Genomic DNA, 17,246 nt, shown 5'->3' on the forward strand with positions numbered 1-17,246 from the left:
ACTGGCCGGTGCCGGCTCGATTGTGCAGCGCGCCAGAGCCGGACGAGGCTTCTTTCCTGTGTGTGGCAGCAGATGCGCGAAGCAGCAGCGGTCAGCCAGGGCCCAGGAGCCGTCTAGGCGCGTTGGGCGCGTCGATCGCAACGGCGGGGACGCACCCGTGCTGTACGTATTCTGCGTCTCGACCGCCTGCGGCACTCATCGCTGGCAATCTGAGTTGGACAGACGTGGGCGAGGGCGGGAGAGTGTACAGAGACAGAGGCGGACAAAGGTGAGGGTGGAGTGAGAGTGTGTTGGACGCCTAAGCGAGTGTCGATGGGCGACGCGATGAGATTCCATGGCATCAGCCTCCCTCAGCTGCCAGGTGCCTTGGCCGGCCGGCGGCGCCCTCAGTTAGCAAGGTTTCTATTCCAGTCGGTGTCTCGCTAGCAACTCGATTCCATCGACAACAACCTTCTTCCCCGTTCGAACGATCGATTTCACCAGTCGCAGCATGCCAAGGCGAGGGAATGAAGATTCATTATGTACTCAGTACAGCGACGGATCAGAAAATATGGACATGAGATCGCGAGACGTGCCACGGCTACATATGGTCATGATCATGGTGGAACTACAGACGACAGCGAAGACAGCGAGCAGGGCAGGGACTGTCCCAGTGCGAAAACAGTAAAGTACTCCGGTCGTAAGTGGGTGATTAGCGACGGGGCGGAAGGGAAGGGGATCGTAAAGTGAAGTGAGCACGAACGGCGATGGATGATACGAGACATTGAGGAGCCGTAATACAGCGCACCTGCGCGCGGGATACACACTAATTGAGTGATAAGACTACGTGGGACGGTACCAGTGAAGCAGCACAAACATGCAGAAGCCAACGAGAAAAACACTATGTGCAATAAATGGAAGTAATGCGACGTAGACAGGTATCGAACATGAAGGAGCAGGGATATCGGAAGGGCCGGGAACATGTATGGAAAGATTCGCAAGCTAGCGAGAAAGGCAACGACAAAAACGGGGAAAGGGGGGCCATAGAGCACCCTACGTCACCTCGAGCACAGAGGTCTCCAAGATCCGGAAGATCGTCTGATCCTTTGACATCTCAGACCAGCCAACGAGTTCGCGCCAGTTCATCGCGTTTGCCTCCTTCTCGCCCGCACCAGAGAAGAGACCTAGCTCGTCGTCGGTGACGCCGCGGAACATCAGGAACAGTCGCGTGAACACGCAGTTCTCAACGGTAACGGAGATGTCTATCGCGGCGGCGATCTTGCTCGGGGGCATGAATCGATAGGCGATGTTGCGATGCGCGGAGAAGGCGGCCAAATTGTTGCTGTGGAGTGATCAAGTCAGACGATGCAAACAGGAGAAGAAATAGATTCTCTCACTTGATGAAGGTTGTGCGGGCGAAGAGCGACATTCCTAGCTGGTCCAGAACACGCATAAGATGCGGGACGAAGTCGCGGAAGGACATCGCGAACCCATTTCGGGGCGCGATAAACTCGTGCGGATCGAGCATGCCGGGCTCCGGGCTGGTGTAGGCAAACGAGTCAGGGGATGTCGTAAATTACAGGCGCAGATCACTCACATTGCCTCATAGTACAGCGATGTTGCCGTCATTTCGGTCTCGAAGTGCTCGACGGCACCGCCGGGATGCACCCGAAGGAACCACTTCACCCTGTTCGGGTTATCCGGCACGGACTCCGCTGGGGGCCAGCTCACACCCATCTTCCAGAGCGGGGAGAAGGATAGGATGACGTCTGCATACTGCTGCGAGGGCGCAAGGATGCTCAGGTGGCACTTGGCCGTCGCCGGCTTCGCGGCCACGGCGAGCTTGTTGATGACGCGCGAGTCGACGATGAGGTCGGTCGAGACGTTCTCGGTGTTCTGGATGCGCGTGCCGGAGAACTCCATCTTGTGCACATCCCCGTCGTGCACTATGTCGAGTTTCCCCCAGAAGGAGCCGTCCACCGTCGTCCCGTCCTCCATTCTTGCCATGTCCAGCTCGTCAGACGTGATCGTGGTGTCCAGCGCCACGTGCTGTCCCGGCGCGAGCTCTAGGGCGAACGTGCCGGGCATCTCCAACACAGGCGGCGGTCTGTGGGACTGTGAGCAAATGCATGATCCTTGTCATGGGAAGAAACCTACGGAGGTGGACTGCGAATGGAAAGCAGGTCAGCACATGTTTGATCATCGAGCGCCACATTACTCACGGAGGCTCATCCGGAGGGGGTGGAGAGTCACAAACAATCTCCACTCGCAATCCTTGCACTCCTGCGATAGCAATTTGATACGAGTCCTCGCTGGTGAGCTGTGTACGCAGTGAGCGCCTTGACAGTGAGGGGCGGAACGTTGTGGCAGGCGTACATAGATATAAGGACCCGATACTAATCGCTAGAAGACGCCAGTACTCAGCAAGTCGCCAATGTTTATGAGGATAGAACACATACCGCTGCATGCAAGGAAGCATACTCGATGGGGACTCGCAAATGGAGTGGCATGTCGGGAGGTGGCTTGATCCATTCTCGTGCAAGGCCTTCCAGTTCCTGTGTCGCGAAGGGTATGATTACGGCGCAGCGGGCAGGAAGCACTGATCTACAAAACACACCATGATCGAGTTAGGGAGCTGACGAGCTACGGTGAGTGGTACGAATTGGAGGGAGATGTGAAGCAATGCTCACCATTCGTACTGTCTCCATATCGTCGAAAACGAGCGTGAGCAGACGCTGCCGCGAGAGGGCAAGCTGAGCTTGCCGCTGCTCACGCAGCTCTGCCTCCTTGTTGCTTTTCGGAGTCTTGAACCTGTTCCAGAAGCCCTGCGAGGTGGGGAGGCTCGCGTTAGAGGTGCTATCGGACCTCTCGCGATTAGATCATACCGCCGAATGAGATATGATGGAGCGATACTCACGCGGGAGAGAGCAACATCTTGCCAAAGGGGAGGAGGGGGAAAGGGAGAGAGGTATGAAAGGGAGGTGTATGTGGAAGAGATGACGAGCGGGATTAATATGGACTAGAGGGAGTCAGAGAAGGCGACAAGGATGGGACGGGGGAACACGAGGCGGCGCCAACACGAGGCAGCAAAGATTGAACACAGAATAAAAGACGACGTTTGTAGAAATGATGGTTCAGATTAGTAACAGCGATGGTGATAGATAGTCCGAGGCTGTAGCTCTTCTCCACCTCGCCCTTGACCCAGCCTGCGCAAAACCGGCGTTGAAGGCTTCAGCGTCGTCGCAGACGTCGAGCTACACAGACAGGGCAAGCGCCTTGGACGTCCACCGTCTATCGCGATCAGGCGAGCGCTGCTATCGGCAATCCCACGTGTCCCCACTGGTTCCGATTCCCCGAGAACTCGCGGGAAGGTTCTCTCCTCTACGTAGTTTGAACACTCCATTCGTCCGGTTTGGCGTGTATGAACGACGCACGGCCCATGAAGACCGCGAGCGAGTGCGAAGAAAAGTGAGCGCCTACATTCCTACCAATTCAGGACATCATACTGAACGCCTGCCAGCGTTTGGTGCAGCGAAGTGACAGTCAAGGACAATACGGTGCGGGGGCATAGAGGGTCGAAAGAAGGCACGTCCACTACAAGTTTCTCGTTGTACTGTGGTCGTTGACCGATCACTCTTGACTCGCATCCGGTGCATGGTAAGTACAGTTTGGTGTTTCTTTTGTTCAACTACTGACGAGAGAGGCAAAATGAATGACACATAGCTTCATCACCGGATCTCTCCCACATAAGGTATCTCAACAACATCTCGATCCTGATCCTGGTCTTGATGTTGTACCAATATACGAGCGCCGACGGGGCGCCGCTATCTTCTCTGGACTTAGAACAGAAGTGTCCCCAATTGGGCGTATCCCCGGGCGGCGATATGGAATAAGTCGCATATATAAGTAGGGGTGACTGTTACCTCGCTTGGCAATCATCCCCCTCACTTCAGCTCCCCTGTAAGTCTCGCAGTACTCATATCCTTTTTGGACGCGCTGACAACATGCTAGTAGTCACCACCATGGCTCCTGTCACAGAAGGATTCATTCCGTTCAGCTACCAGGGCGAGACGTATCAGACTTACTACAAGGTCTTCGGCGATCTCGCGAATCGCAGTAACCCTCCCCTCATCGTCTTGCACGGCGGTCCGGGGCTCTCCCATGACTACCTATTGCCTCTCTCCGACCTTGCCGAGACGGGCATCCCCGTCATCCTCTACGACCAAGTCGGCAATGCGCGTTCCACTCACTTGCCCACCAAACCCCGCGAGTTCTGGACCATCGACCTCTTCATCGATGAGCTCGAGAACGTCCTGAACTTCTTCAACGTACACGACGCCTTCCATCTCCTGGGGCATTCGTGGGGTGGAATCGTGGCGGCGGAGTTCGAGGTCCGCAGACAACCTGCCGGGTTGAAGAGACTCGTCCTCACGAACTCGCTTGCCTCAGCGAGCTTGTGGGGCCAGTCGAACGTGATGCTCGTCCAGACATTCCCCAAAGAAGTACAGGAGGGACTCTTGGGAGGCATGAAGGACCTCAAGGCGTACCAGTCCGCGCTGAAGGAGTTCCACGCACACTACGGATGCACGGTCAAACCTTTCCCTGCGGAGATGGAGTACTCTCTGAATCGGGTCTTCGGGGATGATGGTGACCCTACGGTCGCAAGTGCTGGGTACGTTTACCTTCATTTGTTTTGCCTTCAACGAAAATGACGGGTATCTAGGATCTTGGACGACTGGACGATCATCGAACGTCTGCACCTTGTACGGGTACCCACGTTCGTTATCAACGGACGAAAGGATATTGCGCAGGACTTTGTCGTAGCACCGTTCTTCCACCGAATCCCTCAGGTGAAATGGGTCACGTTCGAGCAGTCAAGCCATACACCGTTTTGGGAGGAACGCGAGCACTACAACAAGGTTGTCGGGGAGTTCTTGAAGTCGGAAATGTGATCAATTGCATGCAGTAGTTGGAAAGGGCACAGTTATTTATACACCCGTATTTAATCCTGTTCGAACAATGTATTGACGGAATTTCGCGATGCTCTTCCACCCCTCCAATAGATGTATGGTCGGCTGAGAGTCTGTTGATGATCTCATAGGAAGGGCGCCTAGTGCACGCGACGTCCGACCCGTTCCGTCACCGTGATTTCTTCTCGTACTCTGTCCACCATGCACCGCGCTGCCCTCCGCGTCCCCCTTCGACAGGCTATCGCGTCCCAGAGACGAAGCTTCGTCTCCACAGTCCTCCTGACGAAAGCATGGGAGAATGAAACTGTGGCCGAGCTCAGGAAGGAGGCCAGGAAGCGCGGGCTCTCTTCGTAGGTCGCGCTCTTCTGTCTACACGCGCATGTCCCTGACAATCATCTCCTGCACGAAGCACCGGAAACAAGGCCAATCTGATTACGCGCCTGCAAGAGGATGAGAAGAAGAAAGCGTTCACGACCGCGCCCACCTCTGTCGCACCTCAGAGCCGCGCCGCTTCCACCTCTTCTGCCCCTTCCTCAACGCCTGGTACGGAGTCCGCCACTGAGGTTCCTGGTATTCCTTCCACCGCCGAGCCCACGTATCCCAAATTCAACTTGGACACCAAGCTCCCTGACATCTCTCAGGATGATCCTGAGCCCCCGGTTGCAATTGTGCGCATCTTGACCTGACTTGTCCTTGCGTGCAAGCCCTCTGACCCGCGCCCACGTGCTAGCCGTTCGTCCCCGACCTCTGGAATTCTTCTAAGCTGAAGCACGAGTCTGCGCCCCCTACAGCCCCGCCGTCGACCGCTCCTAAGCTTGTCGTCATTGGAGGCGAGGCAACCCACTCCGGTAGCAACGTCTACACCGCCAGCAGCTCCCCTTCACCTGACTCCGTCCTGTCGGTGCCCCGTCCTCAGCCTAAGTCGAACGTAGGCAAGCTCTTCGCGGACATGGCGGACGACTTGGGGCTCCCGACAACCTTGAAACTGCCTTCTTCCGATCATGCACACTTTGACGCAGCGGCGAAGACCGAGACGTCTGGCGGGCAGGAGAAGAGCTACTCCCGCAAACTCGATGGGGAGGAGAAGACGGGCGTGTATGTGTTGCTCGGTGTCTTCGCCGCGTCTTTGGTTGCAGGAGGCGTGTTCGCGCCTGTGTCGGAGTGGGCCCACAAGGTAGAGGTGAAGACCCAGGAGAAGACGGTGGGCAAGAAGGCGTAGATCGCCGTCAACTGCATCTCTGGGACCGGATGGACTCAACATATAGATACTACATACCGCATCGCTATCTACAATGTATCCGATCCCATTCTCTAATGACAACCCGTCATGCACTGTACTTCGTCTTGTCCCAGGCTGCGTGCGCCTCGAGCGCGCCAGCTGAAATGCGACCCTTTCCGCACGTGATAGCAGTTGCACATTCCTCTCGAGGACCGCCATGCTCAGGCTTTCTCGAGCATCCTCATATGTCTCTATAAAGCTCTCGGTTCGGACATTCCATGCGTCGATAGCCCGCCAGCATCTGGTCGGTCCTCCGGACCCCGTCTCTCACCTCCGCCCTGTCATATACGATGACGTGCCTCCACCTCCCCCGCAAAGCCGGCACCCCTACTCGCTCAAGGAGTTCACAGGCGATACGCGGGAGTACCAGTGGAAGATGCAGAGACAGGAGCTCGACGCGTTCAACCACGATTTCTGGAAGGAGGTGCGTCGTTGCCCGTATTGTCTTTCCGTACAGCTCGCTGAGGTTTGTGTGTGTGTTAAAAGTGCAACACTCGCTTCTACGCCGCCAAGGAAGCAGTCCTGCAGAGCCTTCCAGAAGGCACCACCCAAGAGCAGCGCGAGGTCGCGCTCTCTGACTTCTATGGCCGGTGGGTCGCGCAGGAGAGCAAGCGGCTGGACGAGTATGGGGAGGAGTGGAGGCGGCGGAATTGGGCGACGATTCTCTTGGAGGCACGCGTCTACTACGAAAAGCTCGTGTCTCGTATCATGCATCCATTCAGGTGAACACAGTACCTGCCAGTGCTTCGGCCGATATCCCATTTCTCGGCTGCATTCATCCCCGGGCGTGCCCCAAGCAATACCTGGAGATGCAAGAAACGAGATACATTTTGGATAGCACGACAACAAACGTCCAGAAAGCGTAAAATATGCATCAAATTCATGGGCTGTCTGGAAGGCCAAGATCTTGGTTCGCAATCTGCTCGACGCTTCTGTAGATGTCCATCAAGTCGAGGTCCTGCAACGCCCGGCTGTCCCTCTCGTAGTCACGCTCGATGGCGAGGATCTCCTCCGGAGACATGCTCGGCAACCGCAGCTCGATCTCTTCCTGAGGCGGGATGTCTAGTGCCTCCTCCGGTGTGAGCTTGTAGCCTTGTGGGCGGTCCTTTTTGTGCGCGACGGCCTGCAACGCGGCGTAAAGCGCTGTACTACGGAGTCGCTCGTTCAGCTCTTGATCCGTTACACCGGCGGTCTGGCGGATCATGTTCCAACTGCGTTACAGGCGTTAAACAAAGATGCGCTGCGCTGTGGCGAAGGATGTGCGACATACTCATCATGTAACAAGATCCGTCGCCAGACGTTTCTGAACGCGTTCAGCCTCCGCCCGCTGGGAATGGTCTGTGACAAAGGGAATAGGCAGATTAGAGTCGAAACTTCAGCGCAATGTACTTGCCGACATACCTCCGCGCGAGCTAAGAGATGTAGCGCAGTGACATAATCCCCTACGTACTCGTAGTTGTCTTTCAGAGTGAGGACGTCGGCCATATCCTCAACAGACAGTGCTTTGCCTTGCAGCAGCAAGCGAACAAGGTGCTTGAATACCTGTTATTCATGTTAAATCAGCACACTCATGCGGGTGCAAGATGGGTCTCACGTTATAGAACGCTCGACGATTGCCAAGGTTCATCGCCTTTTGCTGGGCAATGGTCTCTACCTGCATCTCTAGCGACTGCCGCTGCCGCACGGATGCAAGGGCCTTCTTCAAATCCTCGGTCACCGTCTCGTGTACGCTCACAAAATCCAACCCATCATGGAAAGCTATTTCATGGCGAACATATTAGCGTGTTTGACTCGGTTTGGAGGAGGCACACACCATCCAAGACATCCTGGCTGATGGAAGTCTGGCCTTCGTGCAACTGTGCGAGATGCGAGAGCTTCCCCATGCTGAGCATGAGCTGGGTAGAGTAAGCCCTCATTTCCACATCATGCGACGATTCTACGCACTTGTTTTGAGGCGATCTCCGGAGCGTGTTCTGCCTCCGACAGCAAGGCCTGGGATGCAAGCGCAAAACGACCACGCCCGAGGTCATGCAACCAGGAGATACCAGGATGGGGATGTTCGGCGAAGAATAGATCCATATATTCGATATGGTCTTGCTGTGCGAACAGGGTGCGCAGCTCGCCGTGCTCGATGTACCAGTGGTAGAGCTCCGTCGTGAACGCCTCCTTGAATTTCTCGATGTATGCTTCTATCCGCGCCGCGTTGGGGTTCTCTTGTGGAGGGTAAACCTTGCCCTTGTGGCACAGAGACGCGAGGCTCCGGAAATCGTGGTAGTCTTCCGCCAACTTGAATGCCTCGTTGGCGAATTCGTTCCTTCCTAATCGCCCCCAGTCAGCTCACGATAGGCCACGAGTAGTGCACTAGACCTACTCAGCGTCTCCAGAACCTCAGGGCGAAGCTGACGGAACTGCTCCTTGAGCTCTGAGCGTTCCCTCTCCACTCCCGACTGTTCTGCAGCACTGGGGCTGTCCAGCCAATCCAGTCGTTCTTGAACGCATCGGAAGAGAGTCGACGCTAGATCGGACAGCTGAGATCTTGGTAACCTCTTGGTGCTTGCGGCCTCTGCATCACCAGCTCCCGCCTCTACAAGCTGGGTCGTAAGAAGGAACAGCTCGTTGACGAGGTCAATGACGTTTGGCTGGCTCGTCCATGGGTCGATCATGGGTTCGTTGACCCCGATGCCGTACACACCCAAGTTGAACTGCCTGTAGTTATGTGCACATTGAAGGATCGTCTATTTACAAAGGGATAGTCCTTAGTAGAAATCGGGGTGACAATATATAGACCGTAAGACATACCAGAACGATTTGATTCGCTTGATCAATGACCTCAGCGGAGTTCCCGTTCAGGGTCGACGACGCACGATGAACCAGTTCGTCAACATGGGGGAGAAGACTGCCGAGGTCCCGTACACGGAGTCTGAGAAACGCGCGGAGGGAATCCTCATGATGACCTTCGCCAATAGAGCTCATGTAGTGATATACAGCATCATAGAGGAGATCACGAGCATGTCCAGACCTTCCCCGCGGAGCTCAGTACATGTCGCCGTCACTGAAGAGTGCTCGTGAACTGACCTGCGTATCTCGTTATGGCGTTGCCAAAGCTGATGGGCCGCGTAGAGCTTCTCCGCATCCGTGGCCAGCGTTTGACGACTCCGTTGAGACATCTGCATGTGCGTGAGTGAGGCGCCATTGTACCACTACTGTAGGTAGAACGCACCTTCGTCAACGCTGAATTGTCGTTGATGAATTTAATCAGGAAGCTTAGACGTTCCTTACGGCCGGTCATTTGAGAGTTGAGGTCATGGTGGACGCGCACAACCTCGGGATCTGAAGTCGACACGTTCAGCATCGAGTGAGTTCACATTCTTAGGATGCGAACGTACCCGATTCGAGAACAGCTTCACTCAGTTGTTCAGCGCCGGTCATGAGTGCCTCTTCGTCGATCTCAGGAGGGAAGCTGAAGTGCAAAGGATTCTAGAGTAACTATGAGCAGCGAATTCACCTTGCTCGGGCTGTTCGTCTACTCACTTCTGGCAATGAACCGTACAGGATCGCCTTCGTCATGGTCGACTTGATCAAAGTGGCACGACCAGTTCTGCACGGACATCAGTGGAGCAGTCCATACCGGGCATTCGTGATCAACGTACTCAGGATGGAACCGCGCGACCTCGTCGAGGTCGATCTCTGTTTTCATCATGGTCGCAGCAGTGAGGACCAGCAACGAGCTCTCTCTCTCGATGACACCGACGCCCAATGTACGATCACTGGTCGATTTAAGCTCTAGTCGATCCATATAGTCGTTCTCTGTTGAGTATCGTAATCGTGTGAGTGAGCATCAAGAATCGAGTCTCTTTGTTCCTACCTTGTGAGCATATCGTCACCGCGTCCCCGAACTGTACTGCAACGAGCTTCGCTGGAACAACAGTCTGCAACCTGGGGTGCATGGGTGCGCCAGAGCTGGATGTCTAGACACGGATCAACAGAAGTCCAAGACGTTGTCCTGCATAACTTACGCTCTGGTATGGGACTGCTTGCACTTTCAGAACATGGAAGGCCCCAGGTAGATGCCTGATGGAGAGGATGGCATAGATGCGGCGAGGATGCGCTACTACCTCCATGGAGATGTCGTCGTCCTGGCCAGCGAAGGAAACGAGCAGAACCATGTCGTTGGTCCTGTGCACAGTAGCATCTAATTAGTAGAATTTCGAAGTTGCCAATGGCCGCATAGCACTGACCCCTGCATCTTCAAATCGAGGAGTTCAAGGTCCAGGTCGATATCCTCTGGCGGAGCGTAGGGGAATTGCTTCCGAATCGCTTCCCGTGTCTGGTCACCAACGTCCTCCTCCATCAACAATTCTTCCCAACCTTCAATAGACATGTTCCATTGTTGCAGCCTAGTATCAACAAGGGTCCATAGTACGCGTCCAGTGGCACCACGAGCAAGATCACAGACGGCGACCGCATTGATGTTGCCAGGCTGTGGCTGCAGCTCCTGGACAGACCAGAAACCCGGGAGGAGACGGGTCAAGGACAGGGAAGAAGATGGCCGGCTGAAGACATGGTGGGATAAGTGGTACTTCCCGCCGGACGAGGTTACTAGTAGTCGGAATAGTCGGCCTATAGAGGTTGAAAGAATGAACGTCAGCGCCTGTATGCAAGGCAAAATATTCAGCATGGCCGGATGCGGAGGATAACTACAGCACTTACGTCCGCGCGGGCGAGACTTGTCACATTCTCCCCCGTCTGTAACCCCAAAAGCAAGAACGTATAGTTGTCGCCTCCCGCCAGGCCCATTGCGATGCTATCCCAGAATTTCACCTGTCCAATGTTCGAACTAATGATGAGTCCTGGTTCGCGTTGTGCGCCGAACGGGACGAGGGCGTGAAATGGCGTGGTCATCGGTGGAGGAGAGACATCGAGCGGACAACTGAAGATGTAGCATGTCGGGGTCCCCGTCAAAGCCTGAGTAGCGACGGTCAATTCATGCCTTCTCAAGCAAGCTTTTCAACATACCTGACTATACTTCCACACGAAACATGTGGTCAAAGAAGCAACTACCGCGAAACCGGTTACGGGATCTACATCCCCTGTATACCCCTCCCTGAAGAAGTCTACAAACAGCTCGGACGCCCAGCTCTAAGTGAGAACGAGAGGTTCCCCACGCACCTGCATTGCGAAGGGCCTGCTTAACCTCCAGAGGCAAATGCGCGTAGAACGTTACCGTCATCTCCCTCGATTTCGAGAATACGGTTTCCGTCCGCGGTCCCCGCTCATATATCTCGGAACCCTCCTCGTCCACATCCATCCCGGATCCAGAAAACACAGAGTCATCGTCTCTGACAGGAGCTAGGACACCACCGCGTCGCGCTGGGGTGGACAATCGCGACTGTGGCTGGTTACTTCCGGCGCGGGTTCGCTTGCTCAGACCTTGCCGCGGAGGCGAAGGAGACATTCCGATGGACGAGTAGCGCGCCGTGCGTCGCGGGACGGGAGAGAAGGTGGCCATGGTCGGTGTACGCGCGCGCCACCGGCGACGACGAGAGAGGATGAGTACAGAGAACAAGAGCGCACCCTGAGCGCGTCACGGTCTGGCTGCGAAACGCGTCCTACTTGTGGCTCGAACCGCGCCCGGCGAATGCCGTACATCCCTCTCTCGCACTCTCACTACTCCTGTGTCATGCTCGGCGTTGAAGGCTACGGCAGCGACAGCGATGCCGGAAGCGACAACGAGTCTGTCCCGCAGGTTCCATTGAACTCCAAGGGCTCGTCTCTGACCAGCCAGCCCTCTACATACGCCAAGAAGTCGACCTTCTCCCTCCCTCCACCTGTTGGTGCTGCCTCTTCGTCAAAGCCATCCTCTGGGCTCGCGCTACCTCCACCGAAAACCAAGAAGGTCAAGAAGATTGCTATTGGTCTTCCTAGCCTACCAAAGGACGGCGACGAAGACAACTCTGATTATGACGATCGTCCCGCTGCGAAGAAGCCTCGACTAGAATTTGGGGCAGGTGCATCTGCATTGTTGTCCATGCTTCCCTCTCCGAAGAACAAGGCTCCTGTGCTAGCTGCACCTGAGCGAGTGCTTGGAGGGGGTCGGGGCCCTGGTCTCGTGTTCAAGACAGCTCCGAGCCAATCCGCTCGTACGACCACAGTGGAGGACGCGGCCGAAGACGCGGAGGATGATGCGGAGCAAGCCGACCCTCTAGACTCTTCATATTCGGCGTTACTCGAGGAGAGAAAGGAGGAGGATAAGCCGTCACTTGCTTTCATGCCCACTTCGGTGAAACGAGGAAAGGCGAATATCTCTGTCGAGGAGAAGCATTCTGCACCGATCTCGCGGCCAGCTGTATCATCAGCCCCTGCGGTAGACTTCTTTTCCCTCGGTATGTAACCAGCATTCGCCTCTTTGTGAGTGTATCTCATACCAAGGGAACAGGGTCCTCATCCCAAGCAAGCTCCTCCAAACCCGCCATCTCTACCGCGCCACCAGTGTCTTCCTCCGCAGCCCTACCTTCCTTCACTGCCGCACCTGCCGTTCAAGACTTCCAACCCCCAGAGCCCACACCTGAGGACCCTTATCCCGGATACTACATGCTTCCTTCCGGCCAGTGGGCTGCCCATGACCCCGCGTACTATAAGAAGTTCTACGACAAATGGAAAAAGGAGTACGATGCACACGTCAGGGCGCTGGAGAAGGGCAAAATCAAGGGTTTCGAGGGCGCAGAGGAGCAAGCGGAGGAAGTGAATGCCCTCAAGGAGATGGAGAGGGCGAAGAAAGAGATCCAGGAAAGAGAGGAGCGGAAAGCACTCACCACTGCTGCTGCTGACGTACCTGCGGCTCCAAAGATGAACATAAAGGTGCGTTGTTATTTACGGACTTTGCGCCGTCGTACTGAATTCTATTAGGGTGCAGCATTGGGAGGGAGAGCACGTTCGAGGCATCAGCTCTCAACCCTACTCACGGAGGCGTACCAGAACCGAGAGGACTTGGAGGAGAAAATCGCTCAGGGCAGACGAAATCGCAAGGAAGCGGGTAACAAGTATGGTGAGCTCATTGCGTCTCGTTTACATTCGACCCCCTCCTCATGGTCTTACCCGAAAGGTTTCTAGACCTCGTTTCACTAGCGTCGCTCGCATTCTCACCTGCTTGTATATATTCTCCCGTCATCATATCGATGGTACATCCCTCAATCCAAGCGATATATTCCGGACAGCATGCAACATATTAGAACAGGCCTATATAATACAAGTGTAGGAAATGTCTCAGATAACGCAAGGTCCCGTAAACCATGGCCTACTTCTGGCTCGATGAGTACTCTGTAAACGTATGGCAAGTTAGTATAAAGCCCTCTTCGAACTCAGTCCATGGCACGCATACGCACTGGTTACAGACTTCGTGCCTTCAGAGATGGCATGCTTGGCCAGCTCACCCGGAAGGATGAGACGGACAGCTGTCTGAATCTCGCGGGACGAGATTGTCGACTTCTTCGAGTATGAGGAGAGCTCTGTTGACAGTGTTGAGTCATGAAGCCTCGAGTCCAGTGACAGTAGACTTACTAGAAGCCTCCGTCGCAATACGCTCGAAGATATCGTTTACGAAGGAGTTCAGGATGGCCATCGCCTTGTTCGAAATACCCGTGTCCGGGTGGACCTGCTTGAGCACTAACAAACGCAAATGCGAGGGGTCAACCTTTGAGACCTAACCACAAGGCATGCCACGTACCCTTATAGACGTAGGTGCTCCAGGTCTCCTTACGGGTCTTCTTGCGCTTCTTCTTCTCCCCGTCAGGGCCGGCCGACGCGGTGGACTTGGACGCGGCAGTCTTCTTGACCTTGGACTCAGCCTTGACAGGTGCCTTCTGCGCCGTGGTGGACGCGGGGGCCTTAGATGCGGAGGAAGCAGGCTGCAGAACGCGTGTCTAAGTGACAGATCCCTCGATTGTGGTTGCAGCACCGCGGCATACCTTGGGAGCCATTTGGAATAGTCTACAACCTCGAATTAGTATACATCCTCCATTACCCATGCTTCATAGCTCAGTACACACCTTGGACGAGAAGTGGGAGAGGGTGGCGAGGTGATGGAGAGAGGGAAAGAGTGCTGAGCGCACAATTGTCTCGCATCGAGGACTTTATGGAGTGTCAACAGGGTCACGTGCCAGACGCGTCTGTTGATCGCCGCACCTGCATATCGCGTTGGCGCCCGTCGCGTCGCGTCGCGCTGGTGGCTGGCGCTGATCTTGATCACGGCTCATGGGGCTCCGTTGTCCGAGTCCATGTATGTCCTTGTCTTTGTACTTACACTAGTGCCCTGCCTCGGAGATCACCTCGACCATTGTCTCCCTTTTTTCCGCTCGGATGGGGTCATCAATAATAATCTGATGAGAGGTTGTTCCAAGGAGGAGCAAGTGATGGTACTACCGGCTCGCGGTGGTTGGGAGCTACGTCATGATCAGGACTCGGACGCTCTGGTATAGCGCGCTTCTCTCCTCCGACGTGACCACATCATATCGTTGCAGAGCCGCACGTTCGAGTCACTTGCAGTTGAGATTTTGTCCTTTGTACGGTAAGTCCCATCGAGCGGTTGAAAGAAGTGCGATTCTGACAATGGGTTGCTTGCATGTCGCGCTCGCAGAATGGCCATGTGAGCAACCCTCAACACACACTACAACCTGCAACATGGTCCAGGATGGTAGATTCCATTTGAATGTACCATAGTCATCAGCTGGTCATACATCAGTTAAGGTAATCTTTCCGGTCATCCCAACCACCAGGCGACCCGTCTCTAATTCCTCCGCCTCCGCCCAGACCCGTATCGTTTCTTCGCTTTCTCGTGCGCCGTGAATGCTGATTCGCCGATTCACTGGAATCGGATTCACAGCACGATACTCAAATGTCTTGAAGGCTCTGCCAGGGATTTTCAGCGCAGTCACATCCAGCAGCATCAACGCGGTCAATGGGCCGTGAACAAGCCTCTCTGCAAGCAATGAGTCGATAGCAGACAGACAACCACCAGCTAACAGGCATACCCGGATACCCTTCGGACTTCTGCGCATACTCCCTGTCAAGGTGGATGTAGTGCCCGTTGAAGGTGAGTGCTGAGAACCGGAAGAGCGTCGTCGGCGTGGGCAAGCACTCGAACGTGAAGTCCGGCTTCGGCAGATCCTTCACTGCAAACGCACACACGGGATGTCAGCCGCGCGAACCTCTCGGGACGTTCTCGTCGTTCTGCCGTCGGGTCGCTAAATGCTCACCCTCCTTCGCGGCCCGCCCGCTGCCCGCCGTCGCCAGGTACACATGCGACCGTTCCTCTTCGACGCATACATCGCCCGTGCCCTGTTTCCGGTACTCTAGCTTCTGCTTCACGAACACCATGGGCGTCCCTGTTTCGCCAGACGCGAAACCCTTCTTCTCCACGGACGTTATCGTCGAGGCCGCCTCCACTCTGTCTCCTACGTGCAGTGGCCGTTTCCATTCCATGCGCCCTCCCGCCCACATGCGGCGCTTGAACGGCTCTGGGGGGCTGAAGTCGACGTCCGTGCCGTCCCAGCGCAGCTGCTTCTCCGGGTTCCGGGGATGGAAGAACCCGAGGTGGTGCCCGTATCCCAACTCGTCGCCCTCTCGCGGCGGAGCGTAGCCTCGTGCGCCGCCGCCGTGCGCCCCATCTCGGGTGGGCAGGGTGATGTACAGATCGGCGAGGTGTTCAGGCCGGAGTGTGTCGACGAGCGCGTACCGCTTCTCGGCGGCCGCCCAGCGGTCGAGCGCAGCGACATCCGTGGGCGTGAGAGTGGAGGGCGAGGGGCCCTTGGAACCCGAAGACGAGGAGGGGTGACGTCGGGCATAGAAATAGATGCGCCGCTGCTGTGCGCCACCACGGCATATGGATGCTGTGGCGACGGTGAGAAAATGGCGGCTTGCAGCTGGCGACCGCCGATGTCAGTGCATGATTCGTAGCGAATGGGAACACGCAAGTACTGTGATTGGCACGGCGGGCGCATGCTGGACGCGTCGCAGATTGGCAGGGGCGGAAGCTCGGATGCCATATCACTACGGAGCCTGGAGGCTACTCACCCTGCACAGCCGCGAAGGAGGTGTGGCGTGGCACTGGCAGCATCCGGATACAGGTACGATAGGTCGCAGGATATACGGATGGGTGTCGCAGCTGCGCGACGGTGGAAGCTGACGTTCAGATTGCACTTCGGCAGGTATCCCGGGAAGTCAGCGCGACCAATCACGGCCGACGTCTTGCTTGGACACCGAAGTCGCCGAAGCGCGCAGAAGCTTATGCTACGTTGCCCGAGTCGACTGCTTGGAGCAACGCCGAGTATGGTATGTGGCTATGCTTCTCAGCGAATGAGTCGTACGGGGTTGCTGTTTGAGGAGGTGGAGGTTGGGTGTGCATAAATACGTCCCACATGTCAACGGCGATGCCGCGTGGGAGGGCAGCGCCGCGAGATGTGGGATCGCAAGGACAATGGCGTCTGCTGATGGTGGATAGAGTCCGGCAGAGGAAAATGGAGAAGGGGCTCGAGTGGGACTGGATAACAGTTCCGACCCGCAGGCACGTCCCGACTGGTCGGAGTCCGTGCCCCACAGACCGGACCCGCCGGGAAGTGCTAAGTAGTGCGTCCGGGCATTCGGATGTCGAATTCTTGGATGATGCCGCGTGCAAGTGGCGGACGCGTCTGGAGTCGATTTATTATAGTGAATCAGCGGCATCTGATCTTAATCTCGTCAGACAAGATGGGCCGCAAAGAGCTGCTAGAAGCGGCAAGGGACGCTGATGAGATTTTTTTGTCATTTATTTTCGTGCATTCATCGATGGGGATGGTACACAATGGATGGTGGTTTGTGTCATGGGAGAGGGTCAGAAGCGTGGATGACATATGTTGTTCTGGATGAGCGCGATTGGCAAGGGTGCATGTGGAACGCGTTGCCGCCGCGCGCCGAGTTTGGCGAGGGTTACTCGAGGTGACTCGCGGCCCGCGTCGCGTTTGGTGTGACGCTGCGCGACGAGTGAC

General features: G+C 55.9%; 8 protein-coding genes across 8 annotated transcripts; 4 read left to right on the plus strand and 4 right to left on the minus strand.

Moving 5' to 3' along the window:
• Window positions 1-501: 501 nt before the first annotated feature.
• DICSQDRAFT_177306 (uncharacterized protein) lies at window positions 502-3,067 on the minus strand. Its single transcript, XM_007361096.1, has 10 exons — window positions 2,897-3,067; window positions 2,670-2,835; window positions 2,597-2,614; window positions 2,439-2,534; window positions 2,356-2,382; window positions 2,202-2,299; window positions 2,137-2,145; window positions 1,577-2,086; window positions 1,377-1,520; window positions 502-1,321 (listed from the first exon to the last, which is right to left on the minus strand). The coding sequence occupies exons 1-10, from the start codon at window positions 2,911-2,913 to the stop codon at window positions 1,033-1,035; spliced, it is 1,374 nt and encodes a 457-aa protein (XP_007361158.1). The 5' UTR covers window positions 2,914-3,067; the 3' UTR covers window positions 502-1,032.
• A 718-nt stretch (window positions 3,068-3,785) lies between these two features.
• Window positions 3,786-5,028, plus strand: DICSQDRAFT_77781 (proline iminopeptidase). Its single transcript, XM_007361097.1, has 3 exons — window positions 3,786-3,939; window positions 3,994-4,651; window positions 4,703-5,028. The coding sequence occupies exons 2-3, from the start codon at window positions 4,002-4,004 to the stop codon at window positions 4,929-4,931; spliced, it is 879 nt and encodes a 292-aa protein (XP_007361159.1). The 5' UTR covers window positions 3,786-3,939; window positions 3,994-4,001; the 3' UTR covers window positions 4,932-5,028.
• Window positions 5,029-5,198: 170 nt separating this feature from the next.
• On the plus strand, window positions 5,199-6,102 carry DICSQDRAFT_30555 (uncharacterized protein; the record flags this gene model as incomplete). Its single annotated transcript, XM_007361098.1, has 3 exons — window positions 5,199-5,299; window positions 5,359-5,617; window positions 5,680-6,102. Coding segments are annotated over 3 exons (783 nt in total), but the record flags the coding sequence as incomplete, so codon positions are not given.
• A 280-nt stretch (window positions 6,103-6,382) lies between these two features.
• DICSQDRAFT_77787 (uncharacterized protein) lies at window positions 6,383-6,987 on the plus strand (the record flags this gene model as incomplete). Its single annotated transcript, XM_007361099.1, has 2 exons — window positions 6,383-6,652; window positions 6,715-6,987. The coding sequence occupies 2 exons, from the start codon at window positions 6,386-6,388 to the stop codon at window positions 6,952-6,954; spliced, it is 507 nt and encodes a 168-aa protein (XP_007361161.1). The 3' UTR covers window positions 6,955-6,987.
• Window positions 6,988-7,108: 121 nt separating this feature from the next.
• DICSQDRAFT_49916 (uncharacterized protein) lies at window positions 7,109-11,683 on the minus strand (the record flags this gene model as incomplete). The annotated part of the gene is made up of 19 exons (XM_007361100.1): window positions 7,109-7,439; window positions 7,499-7,566; window positions 7,630-7,770; window positions 7,823-7,986; window positions 8,042-8,123; window positions 8,173-8,546; window positions 8,600-8,963; window positions 9,028-9,247; window positions 9,304-9,395; window positions 9,449-9,558; window positions 9,615-9,705; window positions 9,760-9,826; window positions 9,879-10,035; window positions 10,094-10,196; window positions 10,245-10,404; window positions 10,467-10,879; window positions 10,939-11,193; window positions 11,245-11,342; window positions 11,398-11,683. 19 exons carry the CDS (start codon window positions 11,681-11,683, stop codon window positions 7,109-7,111), a joined length of 3,576 nt encoding a protein of 1,191 aa, XP_007361162.1.
• A 225-nt stretch (window positions 11,684-11,908) lies between these two features.
• On the plus strand, window positions 11,909-13,338 carry DICSQDRAFT_124014 (uncharacterized protein; the record flags this gene model as incomplete). The annotated part of the gene is made up of 3 exons (XM_007361101.1): window positions 11,909-12,611; window positions 12,665-13,086; window positions 13,135-13,338. The coding sequence occupies 3 exons, from the start codon at window positions 11,909-11,911 to the stop codon at window positions 13,336-13,338; spliced, it is 1,329 nt and encodes a 442-aa protein (XP_007361163.1).
• A 184-nt stretch (window positions 13,339-13,522) lies between these two features.
• Window positions 13,523-14,204, minus strand: DICSQDRAFT_124015 (histone-fold-containing protein; the record flags this gene model as incomplete). The annotated part of the gene is made up of 5 exons (XM_007361102.1): window positions 13,523-13,545; window positions 13,611-13,733; window positions 13,786-13,890; window positions 13,952-14,132; window positions 14,193-14,204. 5 exons carry the CDS (start codon window positions 14,202-14,204, stop codon window positions 13,523-13,525), a joined length of 444 nt encoding a protein of 147 aa, XP_007361164.1.
• Window positions 14,205-14,954: 750 nt separating this feature from the next.
• Window positions 14,955-16,017, minus strand: DICSQDRAFT_49302 (uncharacterized protein; the record flags this gene model as incomplete). Its single annotated transcript, XM_007361103.1, has 3 exons — window positions 14,955-15,202; window positions 15,255-15,395; window positions 15,480-16,017. Coding segments are annotated over 3 exons (927 nt in total), but the record flags the coding sequence as incomplete, so codon positions are not given.
• Between the last annotated feature and the right edge of the window lie 1,229 nt (window positions 16,018-17,246).

This window comes from Dichomitus squalens (genome assembly GCF_000275845.1).
Source record: "Dichomitus squalens LYAD-421 SS1 unplaced genomic scaffold DICSQscaffold_2, whole genome shotgun sequence".
NCBI lineage: Eukaryota > Fungi > Basidiomycota > Agaricomycetes > Polyporales > Polyporaceae > Dichomitus > Dichomitus squalens.

Coding starts and splice junctions, on each gene's coding strand:
- DICSQDRAFT_177306 (XM_007361096.1), bottom strand. Junction 2,300..2,355: donor TATCGGGTCCTTATATCTAT/GTACGCCTGCCA, acceptor CTGCGTACACAG/CTCACCAGCGAGGACTCGTA. Junction 1,322..1,376: donor GCCCGCACAACCTTCATCAA/GTGAGAGAATCT, acceptor ATCACTCCACAG/CAACAATTTGGCCGCCTTCT.
- DICSQDRAFT_77781 (XM_007361097.1), top strand. CDS start 4,002: ATGGCTCCTGTCACAGAAGGATTCATTCCGTTCAGCTACCAGGGCGAG. Junction 4,652..4,702: donor CCTACGGTCGCAAGTGCTGG/GTACGTTTACCT, acceptor ACGGGTATCTAG/GATCTTGGACGACTGGACGA.